Source organism: Manis pentadactyla, chromosome 1 (genome assembly GCF_030020395.1).
Source record: "Manis pentadactyla isolate mManPen7 chromosome 1, mManPen7.hap1, whole genome shotgun sequence".
Lineage (NCBI taxonomy): Eukaryota > Metazoa > Chordata > Mammalia > Pholidota > Manidae > Manis > Manis pentadactyla.
The window spans coordinates 37,182,675-37,207,271 of NC_080019.1; the positions used below are offsets into that span (position 1 = coordinate 37,182,675).

Here is a 24,597-nt window from a genome sequence, read left to right on the forward strand (position 1 = left end):
CCTACCACTTCAGCATTTTATTTTTTTAAAAAAGTAATAATAATAAAGGGAGAAATGTGGGATCCACATATAAATCAAGTATAAAAATAAAACGAATATTCATATTTGACCTGATTGTTTATGGTTCATAATGCATGATCAACACCGAAAGTTTCTGTGATGACTGCCCTTGCACTGTTCACCATGTAAGAACTTATTCACTATGTAAGAATTTGTTCACCATGTAAGAACTTGTTCATTATACTTTAGAAGATTGGGGACTGTTGAGAATTAGGCTTGGGGTTGATTAATGATTGTGCATTGAGTCCCCTATACAGACTTTTGTTGTTGTTAACAACCATTTGATCAATAAATATAAGATATGCCCTCTCAAAAAAAAAAAATACCGAAAAGTTGAAATTATATTCATTTAAAATTTACATATTCAGAAGTTAACATTTATTCTCATCATGTTCCAGATACAATGCTAAGTATCTTACGTGAATCATCTCATTCAAACATTCAGCAGTCAAAGGGGGTACACACTTTGATTATCTCCCTTTGACACATGAGGAAACACAGACATGGAGAAACTAAGTAATTGCCTGAAACCGTAAAGCTACAATGACTATTTTCAAGGACCCAGGTCCTGGTAGGCTGACTCTTGAGGTCAAGCTCTTATTCATTACTCTAGTCAGATGGAGTAAATAAAAATAACTGGACCATCAGACTACTTTAGATAAGAAGTCTTTAAAGGTAATATTTCAAAGCTTCTATAAAAATGATTAATTACTGTGTCAAGTGTTCATATGCAAATGACTGCCTGGCACACTTAGCACAACTCTTTGGAATGTAAGCACAAAGTAAGTTTTGTTCAAATATGGTAGGCAAGGCTAACTGTTTTCTTTAACATTTTTTTTTATGAATTCCTAAAAAGATTTCAGCATGTTAATGATTTTCCTGTCTTAATCTTGTTTACTTTATTAATTTGCTCAGCAAATTCCTTATAAATAAACAATGTTGCAAACTTAAACTAACATAACTCTTATCTGAATCACTATGTATTTTGAATTACTAGACTACAAATTAATCGATGCATGTACCCTTATAATCATCCAGTGCTCTATAAATAGTTCTTTGAAAATGTGTGTATTTAAAGTGGACTGTTGTTGGTCTTAAAGTGGATTCAGCACTAAATATTGATCTAGTAAGAACAGAAAGGTGAATTTGCTACTGCATTGATAATAGAGAGCTGGGAAAAATAATAATATCATTACTTTGTAGGACTTTACCACTTACAAAGTACTTTTACTTATATCATTTTATTCCTCAATACAACCCTGAAAAGCTGGCAAAGTAGGCATTACTGTCACCCTTTCACCCTTCCCCTGTGATTGGATAGACCCCACTTCAGGGCACAGGACTGTCCTGCAGCCGCTGAGCAATGGCACTGGGGCTTGGCTGTAGCTGTTCTGCACACTCACTCTATGTTCTTTCCAGTGCATTTTGCTGTACTCCATTGGGCACATATTTGCAGAGATGTATGGGCATTTCTACCCTGCAGAGATCATAAACTTCTGATCTGTGGGCTGAATCTAGCCTTTAGATCTGTTTTGCTTTGCCTGAATAGGTTTCAAGGTTGAATTAATTACTACTTTTTTTTTTTGATTGGTGAGATTAAATTAAATCTAGGATTTAGGCCTCATTTGCAAATTTGAGTTGAGCAGCTACTACTCTGTTTAGAGCAGGCACATCTATTGCGAATGCCACAGTCTCCACCGCGCCTTACCCATCTGCAGTCCTGGGCGATTTGACATGTATCATCATGAAGCCAGACAGTTTCATTCACTCGCGGCACCTATCTGGTCGCTGATGTGAAGTGGGCTGTCTGCGGGACCGAGCGTCCCCCCACAGTCACACGCTGGCGGTCTCTCCCAGGCTGTCCCTGACACCTTCCTAGCTCTGGTTCCTGGTACTCACTCAACAACCTTTTTTATTTTAATTTGCTTTATTAAATTTTCCCCTAATGGCAGTTGTGAAATTGAGGATTATTTCACCTAAAAATTCTCACAAACCTTCTGTTACAATTTAATAGTTGTAGTTATATTAACCCTGTCCACAGTTATGAAAATTATCTCCTATACCATTTATGAAAATTATCTCTCATACCATTTTAGGCCTATTGCAAAATATTATGACAAACTCATTTTCAAACTTCCTGCCTCCATCCCTACTGCATGAGAAAGTGAGTTCTCTGAGATCAGAGGATTCTTCTGGTTCAACACTGTAATCTTCCTACCAGGGGCAGTGACTGGCACATTATAGGTGCTCAATAAATATTTGTTGACTTAATGAATGAAGTGGAAGCAGTGAACCATAACTGGGGACCACTGGACCCCTCAGCGGCCCTTCAGACACAGCTGGCTCTGAGTGACAGTATAAACAGAGTCGAAGAGGGTATATTATTGGTCTCCTAGGAGGTAAGTCATTTCCTAGACGTGTAAGAGATCTAGCTCAAAACTTTGTTAGCTTTGTTTACTGATAAAAATACTTCATCAGAATATCAACTTTTGTGTTAAAGTAGCTCTACATTTACAACTTTCAAGAAAATTGAATATTTTTCTTAGACTACACTAAACTTTGCCTTAGACCTTCAGTCTACACTGGTTTTCTCTACTGGGCCAAGAAGAAAATGGCTTCCGGCCTAGCCTGCCTCTTTTCTAAGGGCCGGAAGTCCTCCATGAGTGTCTCAGGGCTGCAGAACACCTTTGCTGCCAAGAGCCTTTGAATTTGCTTTATGTTAGCTGTTAACCACATACTTGTAACTTATAAGAAAAAGTGTGGCCTGGAAGCACATCTTGCTTCCAGTCGCCTTTCCGGACGCCTCTTTCAGATGGTCTCCCTGCCTCTCTTTGCTTCTATTCTCTTCTCTTCTTCTTCCCTGTCTTCCTTTAGTCACGTTTTTAATGGTTTTTACTGTTTAACTATAGTGAGTTAGTTCTTGTTTTTCTCACCATGGATTGCTTTAAAGGGTAAGAGAAGGATTAAGAAAGCACACATCATTTCTTTAGGACTCAGACCTTGGACTCCTATTCTCAGCATCTGGTCCTGCCCAATGTAAGCTACTGCAGATGTCCACCTGCAGATGTCCTACTCTCGACACCTGTTTTTCTTTTTTTTTCTGACCATTCAAAAGTTCATTCGAATGTGATCTTCCTACTTTCCCTCCCTTCTCCTAGTGGATTCCTCACTTTGTTTTTCATGAAATCACAGTATTTTAAGTTGGAAGAAACTTAAAAGGTAATCTTGCCAGTCTTCTTGTTTTATAGATGAAGAAACTGAGGCAGGTTCAGAGGGATTAAGCTTTAGAAACATAATTAAAATCTGATCTTCTGACTCCTGGCCCAGTGCTCTTTCCTTTACTGTGAATTAATTATTTGTCTCTTTAATTTAGCTACTTTCCTTACATTTCAGTTCAAAGAGGATTTAAAAATATTTATCGTTCCTGGATCACAGGGTTCTGTATGTTTGGGCAGGGAGTGTGGACGCGGGGAGGGAGGTCCTTACAACACAAGCACTGCAGTCTTCGAGGTGAACCTCTTTCTTTGCTTCAATTGTCCATGTGGAGGGGCCTCCACTGCAATAGCACAGCTTGCCTCTCTGCCCCTCACTCACTTCTCCACCAGAGAGAATGGGACAAAGAACTGGGTATGGAAAGTCCAATTTTTCTGCCTCCTATCCCACCTCCCCTGCATTTTATGTCATCCCATGCTATACATTTCACAGGGGCAGGTTCTGCTGTACCTGTGGCTGAGGGGGTACATTGGCCTAATTTGGGGTAAAACATTCCTGAGCAAGATAATAGCATTGATATGATGAGGCTGTGGATGGTGTAACTATGAGGGAAACGAGAGAATAAAACCCCACTTGATGGTGCCATTTAGAGAAAAATAGAAAATTGGGAGGAAGCTGGTTTGCAATAGGTTCGTTCTCTCGGAATGAAATCGTTCACTATCCGTGTTGTCATACTGTTGATAACATCACACAAGCATGCTGCTGCAGGTGCAGCGAAGATGGACACCATCATTTCAGGTGGATCACATCAAAGTCTTCCTCATTTCTTACTTGTCAATTCAATAGAAAAGGAATCTCATTTGGCCTAAAATACTTGCTTTAAATAAATTATGCTGGTTTCCAATGCCTTATGGCTCAAAACTTTAAGCCAAAAGTTTAGGGGAAATGTTTTTCTTATATTTTATGCCAAGATTTGAGACACTGGAATAATGATTTAAGAAAAAAATCACAGTTGAGAGAAAACTTTTTAGCTAGAGGAAAATTTAAGTATGAAAGTAACTTAAAACTCAAGTGTTAAGCATCTTAAGAAAAATTAAAGTAAAAGGCAAATATAACTTCTTTACCATTAAAAAATCCTCAGTCATAACTTGATGCTTTGGGGAAATCTTTGTTTGTAACTATTTGTGTGTGTGTATGCACACACACATGGTGTGCATATGCTTCTACATTCTAATTTTATGCTTTTATGCTTTCCATATGGATCATTGTAATACTGAGTCTATCATTTTAACCATAGCTGATGTTTCAAATATCAAAATATACAATGTATGAAAGAAGTTCCATTCTGTGTGTCCCTTGTTCTTGTCAAAATAATGGATTTTCCCAAAGGTGGAACTGCGTCCTGTTAAAGACTTCAATAGCAAATTAAATGTTAAATCTTAAAAGTTAAAAGTTCCTTTTCCTTATCTAGAATAATAACACAAGTTGACATTCTTAGCAACACAAAAAAGTAAGGTGATACTTTTCAAACAGAGAAACAGAACTAAAGTAGTATGTAAGTGGATCTACTGATAAGCGAGTGCTGAAGAGAAACATTCCAGACAACAGGGGTTATTCAAGTTTCCCTTGCAACACTGCATCAAATCCTCTATATTCTCAAGTGTCTCCCCTATGTCTTGGATGTCCAACTGCTAAGTAGTATCTTCTTGATTAGCTTAGCTTATGTGAAGCATGGAGAAGAAAAGAGGAAAAGTCATTTTGTTATGTATTTATAGTTATTATAAAAGAAAATCTCTTACTAGGGATGCTCTCACAAGTAAAGACCAAGCATATAGTGGCTTGCTCTCTTTGAATTACCTTTATTATTTCCTCTGGAGTTACAGAAAATTTTTGATTTCCATCCTACTGCCCAACAATTATCATGTCTTACAAATTTATTACAAAACACTCCAAGTAAGTCACCCTTTTCCATCCTTCTTGCAGTGGATGCTATGCTGTCTGAGAGCAGGGTTTTGTTCTCTCTGGTTTACTATTGAACACAGCTGGCACATAGTAGAATGTACAGTGAGTTGAGTGAGTGAGTGAACTGGGCATCACTGGAGCCTTCTTAAAACAGTCATGCAGAACCCTGTTTGCTGTTAGCATGGGCTCAAATCTTAGAGGGAAACGTGCAGAAATTGAAGCGTAATTTACAAAAGAATAAGCTCCTCTGCTGCCCAGAGAAGAATATTCCTGTTCTGCGCAAAATATTCTATAATAGTGATCCTAATTGTCTGCACGTTTTTTTGTTTTGCTTTTGAAATTTTAAAGACTAATTGACCTACTAGTGTTTCCTCAAAAGACAAAAGGCTGAGGTCATGTATAAATCCCATGTATCTACTAGAAAACAGCATGAGGCACTTGTATTTTCCATTTCATAATTATTTTGACTTAAGACATGTTGGCGTTGCTGTCTGTTCCCATTTGAATATTATTTTAATTAAAATATCAATTGTAGTTCTGAGAGCATAAATGTGTTAAGGCAATAAAATAAAAAAAAATAAGAAAAACATTTTAGAGGAAAAGATAATAGAGTCAAACTCCAATAGAGTTGAAATACTTCTCTTTCCATGACCTTCTTTTTGTTATTTTGTGGTTTATTTATCCTTTCCTTTCTCCAGCAATCAGCGAAATAGCTTCCTTCTTGTTGAATGAAGTACTGAGAAGGTGAGGGGAGGGTGTTTGGCTGCAGACAATATCCACCCTGCATGGTGAGATTTGTTGTGGCCTAGCTCCCTGGTTCATTCAAAGAGATGTGTTTGAAAACAAAATAATTTCTTAAGAGTATTCTGAATCACTTAGTCTGCTCTTAGAGCTCATATAATAATGGAACTGAAATACAGCAATGAAATGAGAGAACCAGTATGCATTATAAATTATAAGCATGGATGTCGTTGCAAGAAATACAAAGAAAGCTTTGGCCTCATTTTAGGGCAGAGGCTTTCATTGCTTCTAGACTTACATGTGAGGAATGAAACAGCAAACTCATTTCCCAGAAGTGGCTCTGATTATAGGGGAACATCCTGCAGACATCAAAACTTTATATTTTGAGGGTTTTCTTATCATGTAATCTAAGTAATTTGAGTAAAATTAAGAATTTAAAAAGATGCCAAAGAGAACTCCAAGAATCCCAGAATGATGCTAGAATATTCAAGCCCACTAAAACTCTCACCAACAATCACAAGAGAACCTTGCAGTAGTTCATCTAGAAATGACTTCAGCCTTTTATAGGCCTACTTCTGTAACTCTTGACTTGAGACAGAAAAGCAGTAGCTATGTGAAATATCAGTAGGACTACTGGCCGAACAGAGAAGTGATGTGGGCATTCTGAGAATGGAGAGGAAAGAAAACAACAAAAAGCAGGTAGAAGGTAAAGGGGAACAGGTTTTGCCACCCCAAAATATGTCTCTTTGGTATGTTAGTTATTTTACACTGGTTATTTTAAAAAGCAGTAGATACTGGAAAAGCTCTAAAACTGAGTAGTTACCCTCTGTACATGTACATGTGATAGGGAGATCTCTATCTGCAAGGGTGTCTCATGTGAACCAGGAAGATGAGGATGACTCAACCTCTAGAAACTCTTATCAATACAGAAGGCAGTGGCTTAAATCTGTATAAAGCCACACCCTCGTTTACTGTGCTTTTCCTGGTAACCTCCCATAACTGACTCCCTACCTCTAATTTCTTTTGTCTTTAGCTAGAGATGGTATTTAAGGTGATGGATTCCACCAATTTTGGGAGTTACTCAGTTTTCCTGGGTCTTCCTGATGTATGCAAGACGTATACCTGTTGTCAAACTTCTGTTGTTTTTTCCTCCCATTAATCTGGCTTGTCGATTTAATTATCAGATGTGGGTAAAATTGTAACATTTCCAGAATATCTCGCCTGGCTATAATACATCTGCATATCAATAGGCATTCAGAGGTGGAAAGAAGTATGGATGTAGTGCATTTACATCATTCCTCAGGGGTGGAGAGAAGTTCATCTCCATATCAATGGGTAATTACCTGGGCAAGGAGGGCTTACCTGTACCTGAGAGGTGAGGGGGAGGGCAGGTTTTGGTTGCTGCTGGAGCAGGAGAGAGAGATGAGCTGGACTGCAGTTTGTGAGCAATAAACAGGTTTTAAACTTTATTTCTCCCTTTGACTGATTTCGGTTTTTAGAGGTATTTTACCCCAGGAAATCCTTTCCCTGGACTTATATCTGGTGGTAATGAGCAGGGTTTCTTTGAACCTGAAACCTGTCATAATGGGTGAGACCTTTGGGAGGGCCAGCCCAAGAAATGATGGGGAAAAGTGGCACTCACGCCGAGTGACATGTGTCTATACTCATGTGGTCGTGCAGGCACCACCACTGCTGCTCGCCACGCTGACCTCAGTCTGTGGCCCGAGACTAAGGCTACTGCTTCTGGCAGTGCTGCTGCTCCTGCTGCCGGCCTGAGCCTGGTCACAACTGTGGAAAGGAGCAGAGGTCCGGTACATCTTCATAGAGAAGCAACGGGCTTCTGTGTACCATGCCTAGGGAGCCCATCGCCAGAAGAGCTCTGACCAAGGTAATAACCACCAACCCCAATGTGGGGTGGGTGAGAGACTGGACCCAAAGGCCACAGAGTGGTGTGGCACAGACACCTACCGTATATCATGTGACTGGCCATTTGCCTTTGGCATCCCCAGGGAATGATGAAGCAGACACATTGGCCCAGATGCGCTGGCTACAAGGAAAGCCTGCCTCTGATGTGGCCCAATGGTTACATCAGCATTTGTTGCATGCAGGGCAAAAGACAATGTGGGCTGTAGTCTGTCAGCTGTAGGCTTGCCATTGACCTTTGAAGAAGTCAATTGAGCCTGGAAGGAGTGCCCTGCATGTTGTTAGGATCAGCAAACCACCAAGAGGGGCCTAGAGCATCTCTCGGCAGCCGGTAGCCAGTGAGTGAGGGCAGTCAAGACACCCACTTTATTGGACATGCATTGCAAGGATGGGTGCACCCATTAGGAATAAAGTGGACATGGCCTTGGACATTTCAACACATGAACTGGCAATGGTTGGCTCTTCTGGCACCTTGGTGAAAAGGCCTGGAAGCTGGCCTCCTGTGTATTCCTGGAATAACAGCAAAGTGACCCCCCACAATCACAGCTATTTTCTTCTACAGTCCTTGTGTCCTGGATGCACCCCCTGGCTGCAGCTGCCGCATGATGGCTGGAATGGACGAGCTATGGATTTAATCTGCATGGGACTTTGAACCTAGCTGAATCCTCTGGCTTGAGAATTTTATTGTGTTGCTGTTGTCAAGAAAAAAAATGCTTAAAGAGATGCTTGACTTTGTCTAATGTTTGGTAAAAGTTTTGTGAGCAATCTAGCATGATTGTTAGGAATGAGTAAACAAGTGTTGAAACATATTTTGTGCTTAGCGAGAGATTGTTCTGTAAAGTACATTTAGCACAAGCTAAATCCTCTGGTTTGAGGATTATCAAGATTTTATTGCTGTTGCTTTTGCATGTTACTAGATTGGTCGGAAGAGGGGGAACGAGTAAATTGTAAGGCGAGATTTCTGTAGGGGTGGCCTATGGGTAAAATTGTAACATTTCCAGAATATCTTGCCTGGCTTTAGTACATCTGCATATCAATAGGTGTTCAGAGGTGGAGAGACCTATGGCTTTAGTGCATTTACATCTTTCCTCAGGGGTGGAGAGAAGTTCATCTCCATATCAATGGGTAATTACCTGGGCCAGGAGGGCTTACCTGTACCTGAGAGGGGAGGGAAAGGGCCGGTTTTGGCTGCTGCTGGAGCAGAGAGAGATGGGCTGGATGGCAGTTTGTGAGCAATAAACGGGTTTTAAACTTTATTTCTCCCTTTGACTGATTTTGGTTTTTAGAGGTATTTTGCCCCAGGATTTCCTTTCCACAGACTTACATCAGACCAGCCAAAGAATCTAAAATGGAAGAAAGGAAAACTTTTCTTCCCCTTCAATTTTGGTTACCCAGGTGGGACCCTCTCTGGCTGGCTGGATGAATGTTCCGGGGCTGCTGTGGCTGAGAGATCCTGGGATCTCTGACAAAATGCTAGCAGAAGGTAAGAATTCTTACCCTGTCTGTCTCCCAGATCTCTGCCTGTAGGGTCTGGTGGAAGTAAGAGTGATGAGAGTCCACTGTTTATTCTTCCTTTTCTAAATTTAGATTAGCAGGAGAAAATATTTGTGGAACTAGTTCCTTGGGTACAATGATATTGGTAAGGATTTGTTTGAGTTCTCTTGGTTATTATTGATCCTTTTTCTCCTAGAGATAATCATAGTCATTCTTTGTCTCTGTTTTGTCATTTGTCATAAGGTAGAAGATAAATCTACTGTTGGAATCGGCCTCATAGACTGGTGAGCTCATGGCCTTCATAACACCATCATCTATTCAAACAAGCTTTGCAGTGGGTTGACAGGCACGTGAGAGAGTCTGTGGCTAAGGCACATTTTGGAAGCCAAAGTTGTAAAATTGATGGGCATGGGTCAATCACTTAAGAGTTGTTAGAATGCTTACCACCTCACACAAAGATTCCTGTGTTAAGATATGTGGGTCACAAATGAGTTAAATTGACACTAGGTAATCTGCCAACCTCAAGAAAATTCCCATACAATGAGGTACTCTATAAACACTGCACAGTCCCCAACCCAGAAGCACATTCTTCTTAGGTAGTAGGTTGTCTCTGAGAGTCCCAAGGTTTAGCTAAAGTTGTTAATGTGTATATTAAAAAAATGATGAGGTTTTCCTTTCATCATATTCTGTCTCGGGAGCTTAGCTTTATGATCAGTGAGAATATTCTTTCTGGCCTCACCAACCAGAGTTTGCAAGCTCCAGCATGCACCTGGAGGACAGCTAAATAGACCATGGGTCCAGAAAGACATGGGAACCTCTGATTTACAGTCAACTGGTGAGAAGTATAGGTAGCAACCTGGACTTGGACTGATGTCAGCATTCTCTTTGCTGTACTGTGCCAGATACCAGGAGAGTCTGTAATAAGGGTCCCAACCCATACGATATTTGTTGTCTCAACCTTCCTTGTCTTGTTAGTGCTGAAATAGTCTGTGGGTAAAATTGCAGTATTTCCAGAATCTCTTGCCTGGCCTTAGTGCAGCTCCATATCAATAGGTGTTTCCAAAGGGTGGAAAGAAGTAGTCCATCTCCATATCAATAGGTAAGTATAAGGGCTAAGAGGGCATATCTGGACTGGAGAGGTTGGGGGGGGGCCCTCTTCTTCTGCAGCCAGGTCGCAAGTCACAAGAGACATGGGAGAGCAGAAGTGGATGACTGTTTGTAAGAAATAAACAGGTTTATCCCACTTTATTTCTCCCTTTGACTGATTTCAGTTTCAAAGGTATTTTCCCTGGGATATTTCCCCCAGAGTTACAGAGTCCCAGTCCAGTAGCAGCTCCCTACTATTACATATTAGTGGTTCTGTTACTGGAGGTGTCTCACATTCTCCTGGGAAATTGGAGACACCATTTACGCTACACCATTCACATCACCCGTGACAATGAAGGCTTTGTGTTTTGAGGCCGACTCTGGGAGTGAACTTTCTTGATCTTCTGAGAACTGCATCTTTTGCATTCTCCTTTAGGGATACCTCTTGTGTCCACGGTTAAGCCACAAAAAGGTTTGTTGGTTGGAGTCACTATGAGATTAAAATAAGACCAATCAATGCCCAGATGATGCATCCTTTGAATTGGACAAACTTCTATTTAAAAACATTTTTGTTTTAAAGGGAGCTTTCATCTTAAACGATTGCCTTGTTGATGCCTAATGAAAGATTGAAAAAGGGATACAAAGAAGTTTAACGGCTTGGCTTAGGGATTCCCTTAATAAAACAGAAAAACAAATTAGAAACAAAAAAAGAGCCACATCTAACAGAAATTTGCATTCTCTGCCCTTTTGTACACTCATTTACCCCCAACTCCCCATCCCTCCAGAAGATCTTTTGGATCTCTAAACCCCTGGACTAATCCCTCCATCTTAAAATTCAGTCCCTTCACTTCAGAAAATTCTGTTAGATTTCAAAACTCCTCCAACTTCCGCAGAAAAATCCTGTAAACACCTTTTTGCCTGTTTTGACTTCCCTTTCTTTACAAGATTTATGAGAGAACTGTGGCCTCATCTCCAGGCCTGGGATATACAGGGTGATCATGTAAGTATTAAAAGGCAGAAAGTGAATTCAGCAGAAGCACCCATGATGGGCAGGAGGCTTGGTAAGGCTTGGGTCGCTGCCCCTTGCAGTTCCCCCTGCTTTCCAAAGCTGTGATCAGGCTCTGCCAGCTTCAGGCCTTCCCATACAGTCTTCTCTGGGAATGTGTCCTTGAGCCCCACCACAAAGAATTCATCCCCTTAGGCAACAACAGGTCTTCTAGATGACAAAGCCAAATAAAAAAATAAACTCCACATTCAAAAACCTTATCAGATTTAGAAAGGAATTGGAAACATTAGTGGTCCTTCACAACCCCTCATAGGGACCCAGGTTGGCTGTTAAGGTCTTTTCTTCCCTCCCTGATTACACTCTAGTCATCAGTCAAGCCTGAGGTCTCCAGGGGGCCCGGCTTCTGGAAGCGGAGAGCCAGTCTCTCCTGGCTATGAATCGTCAGAAAATGGCTCAGCCAGAGGCTGATGTTCTGGCTAATAAAAGCATTCGTAGACACTTTCCCCCATAAGGCAAATTGGTTTAAGATTAACTTATGCACTCAGAAAAAAGGAAAACTTTAAATAGTATTACAGACCTCTGATATAGCTAAGTATACCCCAAAACCCCACCTTGGGGAAAACTTAGATACAGTCTCTATGCCTTTGTGATGTAGACTTCCTACCTTTATCTTTTCTAGGATCTAAGACCCATCCTTTGAAATGCAAACGTTAGTGAGATATTTCTCATTAGAAGAAAAAAAAGAAAACAGAGAGGAGTTATTTTGAAATTGGGCAAAAAAAGTCTCCACAAATATTAGTAACTATAAGGTTTTTGTTTGCATTTGCCTGTATGTTTATGTGTGTTCATCTATGTATGTCATAAGTGTATGATATTCTATCTCTAGATGGCATTGCCAAAATTAATTTGTAAAAGAGCTCGATTTAATTGGCTTAAAAACAAACAAGCACTTCTATGAATTAAGCATTTCTAAATTTCTCAGACATATAATAGAAACTAACCCAACTGGTTTTAAAATTCATAGGATTTGGAAAATTATATGGCATTAAAGATAGTCTTTTGGTTTACTTAAAACAGACATGTTTTAGAGTTAGAAGCATTAAATATAATATTTTCATGTTATGTAGGCTTACTAAAGATCAAATAAGTTAATGTTATATCTTACAAAATTTGTCAGCATAAAAAATAGCTTGGGATGATGGCTGATTTTATCTAATGTCTCATGAAGTTTTTCTGAGTAATCTAAGCATAATTGTCTGGAGCAAATGACTTAGATAGATGTAAGAGGTTATAAGAGTTTTTAGGTAATGTTTTTGCAATAATTTTATGGTATGTATACTTAAACATAACTTTCAAAGTCTTTTTTACAACTTGAAACTTCAGAGTTTTTCTAAATTAAATGATGGAAATTTATTGAATATCTAGATCATTTCCAAGTAAGATAAAATAGTGAAACATAATTACTGAATATAGGTTTATCTACTTTGGGCTTCCTATTGCAGAGAAACTAAGGATAAATTAGGGTCTGTTAGTAACATAACTTGCGCCACACAGAATGACTGCACTATGAGGAAAATGTTTCTAGAAATTTACTAATCTAAAGAATACTGGTGTACCAGATAGTTCACAATTGCCTACTACTCAGTTTTCACTAGACATTAAAGTTCTATGGGTTAGGAATGGTAATGCATGTAATTAAAACTACTAGGAATAATAATGGAACTAACTCCGTGAAAGGAAAGTAGGATATATTTTTGGCAAAGGTAAGGTATTAGATATAAAGATTCATTTTTATTAAGGGAAAAGAAAGTGAATTTGTCCTAACATAAAACTGGTTATTTCAAAATAAGAAAGAGGAAAACAAGGACAAATTAAATAGAGAGTTGGGAAGACAGAAATTTACCTTGTGTAATTAAACTAGCTAAAACTGAGTTATTATTATAAGGGTTTTAAAATAAGCCTTAATATCAATAATATACTTATGTAAAACTAAAACTTAATTTCCTTTCACCTGCTAAAAGGACAAAGTTTTCTTGGATGATTGGTCTGTTCCTGGTAAGAAATTATGAAAGCTTTTAAGTAACTGTCTAGAAAGCAAAGATTTTCTATTTTATCAGAATGATTTTCTATACTCTTTATCACCATGTCTAATCTGGTTACTTAGGAAAACGGTCTTGTTAACATTAAAAGAGCTAAATTTTGCTTACAACTATGTAATTTGTACTTGTCTTGGAAATCTGTTATCATTTTGGTTAAATGCATAATAAAGTATGTTTCACAATAATCTGTTATCCTATTCAGTTAAGTGTCCAGACCTTTTGATATTTTTGACAAACTTTCAAAAGTCAAATTCTAAATCAAGTGTTTTGACTTAGAGCTAATTTTGGGATTTTCCATAGAGTCCCTGGAACATCTCAAAGTTTTGCTCTCTTCTTTATAAAGAGAGATGTCACACTAATTCGGCTTAATTTTTATGTTAAATTATGTCAAAAGTATTGCCAAATCAGTGATACTAAGCCTTCGTAGATTATATTTGTATGGATATGTGTTCTAGAAATTGTATGAAACTGCTAAAAATCTGAAGTTATCACTAGTAATTCTAGTTATCTTTAACAGTTGTGTATCACAAAAATAAGCAAATTTCCTGGTCATTTGCATTATAATGAACTCTCATTAGATCTTTAACCATGGCCATTTTTAAGTCTTTTGTCATTTACAGTTTCTGTTTTAGTCTAACGCTTTTGCAAAAGTGCTTCATCTTCAAGGAGACTTATGGAAAGAACTCTGGTCAGTTTTTTGGCAACTTTAAACACATACCATTGAACCGGATAAGAATTTTCAGAACTACCGGAAAAACTGGATTCAAGTAGAGCAAGAATTAATTACAAGGGATTGAATGAACTGATGAGGGTGATTATAATTTCTATGATATTTTGTTTGAAATATTGCTGGTTCTTTAATCTTTTGTATTACAGATATAAGGAAAACTTTCTCCCTAAGCTGTCTATGACTTACAGTAATTTAGTAGAATATATCTTTGAGCAAAGATGAAATGTTTTTTCTTTTTCTCTTTGCCTGCTACCTCCAAAATTCGTTAACTAACCCTACAAACTAAAGGTAGGTGATTTAATATAAACTTCAGAGAAATTGCCATAATAGCCCATGTTTAGACAATATTCTTTGTGCTTTTTGCTCTATGGACCACTCAGAAAGTTTACTGGCACTCCGATGACATCATCAGAGGCATCCAAACTGAAAGCCAGGAAAACTTGTTAGATTACCACCTACGTAAGTCCATCCAAAGATGTTTTGAGCCTGACGTCAAGAAATTTTTGACTGGCAGGTCTCAGGATACAAAAACCGGGTTTATAATTTGCTCCAAACATTAACCTTTGTTTTTCTTCACCCAGAGAAATGCCTCTTATTCAATACCTGGTTTATTACATATGTGGTATAGGCCTAACTTTGGGATCCCACTGCATCACCTCCCTCCTGCAGTGACATACAACTGTTTAACTGATCTGACCTATTCTCAAGACTGAGACTGGTTCAATGAGACACGGAGCAATACATCCACTTAGCTCTTGGATTGTGAAACTTCCTATTTTCAAAGGTGGGACTGAATGGGGACAATCTTCACTACTCCAAAATATGCCTGTTTGGCATATTGATTATTTAAACAAAACAGCAGACAGGAAAAGCTCTAAAAACTGAGTAGAAGTTACCCTTTTGTAAGAGAGATTTCCACATATAAGAGAAATCTCCATTTGTAAAGGTGTCTTCTTTGCTGTATTACCAAGAAGAGGCTCAATCTAAATCTATAGAAAGGTTTTTCAGTGGAGAGGGCAGCAACTTAAGTTTGCAAAACAACCTTACCTTTGTTTATTGTGTTTTCCTGGTAACCTCCCATAACTGAATCCCCACCCCCAGCTTCTTTTGTCTTTAGCTGAAGATGGTGTTTAAGGTGATGATTTTGGCCATTTCAGCGACTTACTCAGTTTTCCTGGGCCACTTTCATGTAAATAGTGAGTGTACATGTTATTAAATTTTCCTTGTTTTTTTCTTGTTAATCTGCTTTATATCAATTTAATTATCAGACTGGCCAAAGTGTCTAAAAGGGAAGAAGGGAAAACTTTTTTCCACCCCCATAAAGGGCTTTAAAAACATAGAAAGTTGGTGGAAGCAGAATGAAGATAAACATTTTTGTATGTGCTTCAAGTTATTGAGGCTGTTAATGTTTTTCAGGCTGCAAAATAATTGTTATTTATATAAAAATATGACTGAAAATTAGGAAAATACATTGGGTAAATGTTTAAGGGAGATTTTAGAAAAAAAAATATTTTAGAAAGGTTTATTTTGAGAGATTTCCATTAGAAATGACCTTAATAAAAACAAGTTTTTATTTATTAAAGGGAGAGAGTATCAGTTACATATAGCAGCGTGGCACAATGCAATGAGCACAAGCTTTAGAATCAGGGAGCTTTGGGGTGTGATAATAAGCCAGTTTGATGCTGAGCCTCATTTTCCTCATCTGTAAAACAGACTTCACATGTCCACATAAAATGGGGTTGTAATGAGCATTAAACTAATAATTGATATATCCAACTATCTCGGCACATAGTAGGTGTATGGTCACTACTAGTGAAATTGCAAATACCCCATAATGGTAAATAAATGATGCATTTTGAATTTCTCTTATGTGTGATTAGGCAAAATTATTCTATAGGGTGCTATAGAAGACCCTAGACAGGAATCTGACCACAATCTCTGCCTTGTCCAGTTTTGAGCTATGGATTGCAAGACCCCCAGATCAGCAGAGAATCAATGATAAACTGCGCAGTTCACTGGTTATGGTAACTTGAATTGAATTTTGATTCTTCTGGAAGATGGTGGTACATCAAGTTAGGGAAAGGAAGGAATTAATGTAATATTTGTCAGATACAGTTCCTTACTTTTTTATTTTTGAATTTTAAATTATTCCCTATGCTGTGTTATCATCCCAGTGACTAATTTAATTTATCAATATATTTGTGCCTCTTTATTCCCTTCATCTATGAAACCTACCTCCCACTCCCTTCCCTATGGCACCCTCCAGGCTATATTTTAAAATAGATATTTCAACAAAAGCCCTGTAAATCAATATGATGGAAAACTATAAATAGCCAAATTCCTTTTTCACTTGGCATAATAAGTTCACACATTACTTATATTTTATGATCTCTCCAATATTCAGCTATTCTGAATCTATAAAAATGGCAAGTGCCCATGGTTCAGCATAATCATGACTAAAGCAAAGGGAATTGGTTCACTGCCTTGTTCTACTTACAGAAATAAGATGAGAAATAGAATGATGCACAGAGTTGAATATTTTGTATTATATGTCAAACAGTTTATTTGCAAAAAACAAATAAAGAATATTTTAAGGGAGATATAAATTTGTTAGTAGCATTTGCTGTCCTCATAAGCTCAGCTTCGCACCAACAGCCAGTTTCTCCAGTGCAGGTGTGCTCAGATCTGAACCCTACACGGTTCTTTGGCTTCAGAACAGGAGACAAGTTTCTGCTTCCTTCCTGGTATCGTTTGCATTCCCAAATTTGTACTGAATCATCACTGCGCTTTCTATGTTTTTTACTTTTTGACATTTGTGGGCCTTGAGAATCATTTCTGACCCTGGGTAACTCAGTAGATTAATGACACTTTTATTGAATGCTATAAAAGTAGCTGAGCTACTGACTTACAGATGATAAAAAATTTTTCTCGAATAAGCCTTTGAATGTATTTTGAATTGAAAAATTTTCTTCTAGAAACCTTAGGATACTTTGATGAATTTACTAACTGTTGATCTTGGTGTAGCAATAGCAGAAATTAATAAAGTAGGGTTTACTGATTTTTTTTTAGTAGTATAATTTATTTAATTTTTTAAATTTTGGTATCATTAATATACAGTCACATGAGCAACATTGTGGTTACTAGATTCCCCCATTATCAAGTCCCCACCACATACCCCATTACAGTCACTGTCCATCAGCATAGTAAGATGCTATAGAGTCACTACTTGCCTTCTCTGTGCTACACTGCCTTCCCTGTGCCCTCCCTACATTATGTCTGCTAATCATAATGCCCCTTCTTCCCCTTATTCCTCCCTTCCCACCCATCCTCCCCAGTCCCTTTCCCTTTGGCAACTGTTAGTCCATTCTTGGGTTTTGTGAGTCAGCTGCTGTTTTGTTCCTTTAGCTTTTGTTTCATTCTTATACTCCACAGATGAGTGAAATCATTTGGTACTTGTCTTTCTCCACCTGCTTATTTCACTGAACATAATATCCTCTAGCTCCATCCATGTTGTTGCAAATGGTAGGATTTGTTTTCTTCTTATGGATGAATAATATTCCATTGTGTATATGTACCACATCTTCTTTATCCATTCATCTACTGATGGACACTTAGGTTGCTTCCATTTCTTGGCTATTGTAAATAGTGCTGTGATAAACATAGGGGTGCATAAGCCTTTTTCAAACTGGATCCTGTATTCTTAGGGTAAATTCCTAGGAGTGGAATTCCTGGGTCAGATGGTATTTCTATTTCTAATTCTTGAGGAACCTCCATAATGCTTTCCACAGTGGTTGAACTAATTGACATTTCCACCAGCAGTGTATGAGGGTTCCCCTTTCTTCATGTCCTTGCCAGCATTTGTTGTTCCTATTCTTTTCTATGTTGGCCATCCTTACACTGGTGTGAGGTGGTATCTCACTGTGGTTTTAACTTGCATTTCCCTGATGATTAGTGATGTGGAGCATCTTTTCATGTGTCTGTTGGCCATCTGAATTTCTTCTTTGGAGAACTGTCTCTTCATATCCTCTGCCCATTTGTTAATTGGTTATTTGCTTTTTGGGTGTTGAGGCATGTAAGTTCTTTATATATTTTGGATGTTAATTCCTTGTTGGATATTTCATTTACAGATATATTCTCCCATACTGTAGGATGCCTTTTTGTTCTGTTGATGGTGTCCTTTGCTGTACAGAAGCTTTTTAGCATGATGTAGTCCCATTTGTTCATTTTTTTCTTTTGTTTCCCTTACCCGAGGAGATGCATTCAGGAAAAAGTTGCTCATGTTTATGTTTAAGAGATTTTTTGCCTATGTTTTCTTCTAAGAGTTTTATGATTTCATGACTTACATTCAGGTCTTTGATCCATTTTGAGTTTACTTTTGTGTATGGGGTTAAACAATGATCCAGTTTCATTCTCTTGCATGTAGCTGTCCAGTTTTGCCAACACCAGTTGTTGAAGAGGCTGTCATTTCCCTATTGCATATCCATGGTTTCTTTATCATATATTAATTGACCATATATGCTTGGGTTTATATCTGGGCTCTCTAGTCTGTTCCATTGGTCTATGGCTCTGTTCTTGTGCCAGTACCAAACTTTCTTGATTACTGTGGCTTTGTAGTAGAGCTTGAAGTTGGGGATCATAATCCCCCCACCTTATTCTTCATTCTCTGGATTGCTTTAGCTATTCGGGGTCTTTTATGAATTTTAGAACTATTAGCTCTAGTTCGTTGAAGAATGCTGTAGTTATTTTGATAGGGATTGCATTGAGTCTGTAGATTGCTTTAGGCAGGATGGCCATTTTGACAATATTAATTCTTCCTATCCATGAGCAGGGGATGTGTTTCCATTTATTGGTATCTTCTTTAATCTCTCTCATGAGTGTCTTGTAGTTTTCAGAGTATAGTTCTTTCACTTCCTTGGTTAGGTTTATTCCTAGATATTTTATTCTTTTTGAGGTAATTGTGAATGGAATTGTTTACCTGGTTACTGGTATCTTTATAGACAAACTATTAAGGTCCAAGGTTTGTCAGACAATGAAGATTTGCAAATTTCTATTTTAAGAAGCTTTTTCAACTAAACAGAATCTCCAGCTTCCACTGGTTAAGAATAGAAATTCAGAATCATTACCAAATTAAGTGTTTCATGTGGTTAGTCTTTAAAATGTTATAAACTGTAATGGAATTACTGTATTGAGAGCAGTTAATTTGTTGCACTTCAAATCTATTATAACCAAGTACTACCCCTATCATTTGTAATGAACACTAAAAACTATGGAAGAACACTGGTGATGACTCCTAGTACCATCAAAATAAACCACCTAGAACAAATTTAAAGTCATATCAGTATAAGTCATATCAGCTCAGAAGCTAAAGAGTCATTTTAGATCCTGACATTTAAGTATTATCCCAGTGTTCCACAGTTTTAAAGGAGAAGGCAAGAGTTTGATGTACTTTGTCTAGGTTTTCAAGCCTGTAAACCATAAAGGTAGGAATAGGGTGCATGTTCTCATGTCTAGGACTCAATTGTTTGACTAGGAGTTGTGATCCCTGAACCAGAGCCACAAAAATACTTGGGGGAGTGGAGATGGCACAAGGACTCAGGGTCAAAAAGAGAGGGAGGGCTGAGAAATGTGGAGAACTTGAAAGCAAATGCCTGTTAAAGGAGCTAGCTACCACTTAGCACCCCTGATTGTTGTCCTATGGGAATGTGGTTCCAGTAAAGCCATGATCTTCAAACAAACACAGATGTGTGGAATTTAACATGAAAGAATGACTATTTAAAGGTTTATAACTAATTCAAATTTTAAGTCCTGTGAGTCAGATAATAAACGTCTGTGGGCTGTCAGGAAGCAACCTCTGGATTAGATTTTAACATCCTCTATAGATCTATAAATACTATTAAACGTGAAGGATGTTGATATGCTGTTCTTCATCAATATTTATGACCATCAGAGGAAATGTTTTAAAAAAGAAACTAGTTTCATTAATCAATAGATAGTAGGTGTCCACCAGATTGCCACAACATATTCATTACTAACAAGATTTAAAAAGATAGATGTATTCACTGCCTTTCTCTGGTTTATAAACATGTTAGTTGAGGAAAAAAGGATTTCCTGATAGGGTCGTAAATTATTGGGAGTGGAATACTGAGGAAGGATCAGAGTTGTATATAAGGGAATATTCTGTAAAAATTGAAGGTAGAATAAGCTTTTTCCATTTCCATGCAGCATCACATACTGTTTATTATACAAAAATGGGGGAGGAGTATGGAATATTTTATTTGCTTTACATCTCTGCTGATATTGGAACCCATCATGCTTTTTAAAAAAAAAATGTTCTTTTTGCCCATTTTTGCATTGTATTTAATTTAAGTGAAAAAGCAGCTTTAGGCATTTTCATTATTTAAATTCCAGTCTTCATATTCTCCTTTAGAAATAGAAGGTGGCAGGTAAGTAAAAAGATGAATAAGTTACATGCTAAAATTCAGAGGCCCAGCTATCAAGAATGAATTACATCAGGTGTACTGTCTTCATTTGTATCTCTTACAAGTTGTCCTTTGACAGTTTAGAGTGAGATGTTAATTTTATATTTGGCTTGTATTCTTACCTTCATTCTTTAGGAAAATTTAACATTAATGAATTTAAAGATTAATCTTACCGACAAAAATATACTTACTTTTCTCTTTCAGCTTGATGGATGCACAATGTGGAAAATAACAGTTTTTCTTATCAACTCTAATCTTATATGGACCATGAAACCAAATAATCAAATAAAGGCAAACACAAAAGTAACCATACCTTACAGAAAAGATAATTTGCTTCTATTCCCTAATGCCTGACTTTCAAGATATTAGATGAGTTCATATTATTTAATTTAATCTGTTATCTAACCTTCTTAGGAATTGACCTCAGTGAATACAATGTTCCCATAGATTCAGTCACAATGAATCACACAAAGACATGCATTATACATGCTTTTTTTCATTTTGAAGAGTGATATAAAAATCAGAGCGCATAGAATATTAAGTCCAGAGAAGAAGGAGGTATTATTTGCAAACACTTGACTGCATTCTATACATTAAGCCCAATAAAAGACATGTACTCTTCAAGGATATTAATGTGTCAGTGAAACCTTACTGGGGAAATAAATTGATTTTCAAACAAGCTCTCTTTGCAAGTTCCATCTTTAAGCCATTTCTTGCCGATACTATACCTTCCGGAGGGGTTTGAGCTTGGTCTCCATTACGAAGTCATACTTGCAGAGCTCGCAGCAGCGGGTGTCTGAGCTCTTGATCCACTGGTGGAGGCAGGACTGGTGGACAAAGCGCAGAGTGCCCGTGCAGCGGCAGGGGGTGATGAGGGGGCTCTCTTCATCCCCTTCGCAGTGACAGATCCTGGGAAAGGACATACAGTCAGGATGAGATCTCCCAGAGGACATTTCTAATTGGGGATTTCCTCCCTTGCCCATATGAGCTGTATTAGAAACTGCAACCCAAGATTTAGAAGCTATGGACATTGCACTCCAACTTCATGCTAGAAATGAATCCAGGACAAATATTAATTTTCTTTCACTTGCATAGTCATTGCTGGACTCTTAAGTCATGTTATAAGGCATCAGACACTGGTACATCAAAAATACACTATCATTCTTACCCTGACCCAATTTTAACAATGCAACTATTGAGCTATGTCCCCAGCTTAATCTATTTAATAAGTCAGTGTCTATGGGCATAAGCTTGTTTTTATATATAAAAGTTATGATTTATAAGTATTCTAAGGAATGATATCATTTGATAACTTCATTTTTTTATTTTGATAATTTTATGAGGGCATGGTGTATAATTTAGTACATATGGCATCCTACTAATGGGGAAGAATCCTGCACATTTTGACATGTTACCAAGGAATAAAATGAATATAGAAAGTCTCAGCTTGGAAATAGTACAAAGATTTTTCTAGGAAGATGCATACATATTTGGTTACAATGAATGACCTAATCAGTCAATAATTACCATTGTTAAGACCACAAAAATTGCTGGTTACATAAAGTTAAAGTGCAACAAATTCTATTGCTTTAGAATGCTAACTACTAAATCTCCTAAAGAATTCAGAGTTCAACTAGTTTTCTGAATTATTATGAATTCTAGTGTCATAGATTAGTGGTCTATGAAATCTTCATTATTCTCGTCTTCAAATTTGTAAAAATAATTACAATGAGATAAGCTTTTTATATTTCAAGGTGAATTCAAATTTTAGCACTTCAAAAACTTTTATGCTTTAACCAGTTGTTAGAAGTTGTTAACAAACTTGGTGGGAAATATTCTTGAAATTTGTTAGAAATACAAATGGAACATTTCAAAAATATCTGTATAGTAGCTTTTTTGAGCTGAGTCACAGTGGCAGGCTGGAAGAATGAATCGCTGCTACTTGCTCTTTCTGTTTAGGTCTCTAGGCACTATTCGCCAGATGCATGAATTTTAAAGACTGGATTTTTAAAATATATTTATCTATCTCATCTCTCTCCCCAGGGGAAATGAAATGGTGGCTCAGGCTGTTACTACAGTAAGATACAGGAATTGAAACCCAACCCTCCCCTAACCTCAAACTAAAGAAGCATGACACAGTACACTAATATTTTGAATCTCTTTTTCTTAAGTAAAAATAAAGTCAGCAAAGGCAACACTGATTCCTGAAGCCCCTGGAGTGGGAGCAATGGGATGAAAGCCCGAGGAGGTCCAAATGTGGTATCTCCTCGCTGGGACTGAGTCAGGAAGGATCAGTGTTGGATGCAGAATCACACACGAAAGGTTGAAATATTGGGAAAAAGCTAAAAATTATCTGAGAGCCTGATTTTTAATATAAAAGTCCACAATATCTCCTCTCAGCAAAGGTATAGGTCCTACTGATCAGGGCTTTTTACACTTCGTACCACACCTGCTGCTAATTGAGGGGTGCTTGCATCATAGGGGCTCAGTAGATGTTTGCCAAATAAAGGAATTTATTCAGTCAACTAACTATGACTTATTATAAAAGCAACTTGTGAAAGCACTTCGTTTCACTGTAATGTGATTTTTGGAGCCATTGAAAATTAATGAATATACAGCAGGAGAAGTCGGTATTTCTTAAGTCCTTGAACCTCATATTTCCCTCCCTCCACACCAAGATACTCCTTTAGATCAGGGGCCAGTGAACTACACCCAATTCTTCCTGCCGCATAGTTTTTGTAAATGAAGTTTTATTGGAACACATTCACACATATTTGTTTATGTCTTCTTTAGAGCTGTATTAGCACCATAACTGCAGAATTGAAAACTGCTGTAAAGACCACATGGCTACACAGACTAACATATTTATTATCTGGCTCTTTACTGAAAACATTTGCCTACTCCTGCCTTAATGTGATTCTGAGTTAAAGACAATGTATGAATATTACCAACAATAATGAAATAAAGTTTACAAAATAAATCACCTCAATCTCTAAATAACAGCAGTCGAAGTAAAGGTTACATAGAGAAGCACACAATAAAAATGAAAGTCCCTCCTGCCCGGCTTTGAAGGCTCCTGATCCATGAATGGTCTGCAGGAACAGGGTGCAGCATTTCTCATTTGAAAAAAGAAATATTTGTAGTTAATGCCATCTGATAATTCATCACTAAATAAAAATTGTGTCAAATGCTGCATAGCTGCCAAGATGAGACTGATTTTTTACTGACATGAAAAGGTAATTTATTCAAAAGCAGACTCAAACAAAGACCTTGCTGATTACTGAGTTCAGTAACCTGAGCACTTTACTGATTGTGGCCCAGCTTCTTATATCTTATAAATTCCTTCAAAAATATTTCTGCTGAAACTGTTACCTGAAACACCATCAGCTATATCATTATTTTCATAAAATTAAGATTATTTCCTATAGGGAAAATCAAAAGTTTAGTTCATTTCCATCCCCATTTCACAAGATTTATTTTTTGCACCATTTTAGAATTTTGAACTTTTTCTAAATTATCCAACTCAAGTTGGACCCCCAAGAGTTTTTTTAAAAAACAACTGAGATTGTTCTAAATCAATTCAGGAGCTAAATATCCACTTCAAGTGTCTCCTAATAGCAAAATGTGAGTGCTATTACAGAAAGAATTAAACAATTCTTAAATTGGTATACTCACACAAACCACAATGATAAGTGAAAACACAGTAACGAAACATAAACATGTTTTTACCAGCAGAATAATTGTGCAGAGAAAATGATTTTAATAATAAAATTACATTGTAAATCACATCTTTTTATTCATTTT

The 24,597-nt window shown here is 37.5% G+C and overlaps 1 protein-coding gene across 4 annotated transcripts in view; it reads right to left on the minus strand.

The window, feature by feature from the left end:
• The window catches only part of MARCHF1 (membrane associated ring-CH-type finger 1), a 960,605-nt gene that overhangs the window by 43,524 nt on the left and 892,484 nt on the right, over positions 1-24,597 (minus strand). For all 4 annotated transcript variants that reach the window (XM_036892290.2, XM_057497157.1, XM_057497148.1 and 1 more), the window contains one exon: positions 21,522-21,702. In XM_036892290.2, coding sequence (XP_036748185.1) covers positions 21,522-21,702 — 181 coding nt within the window. The remainder of the gene's footprint in view (positions 1-21,521; positions 21,703-24,597) is intronic.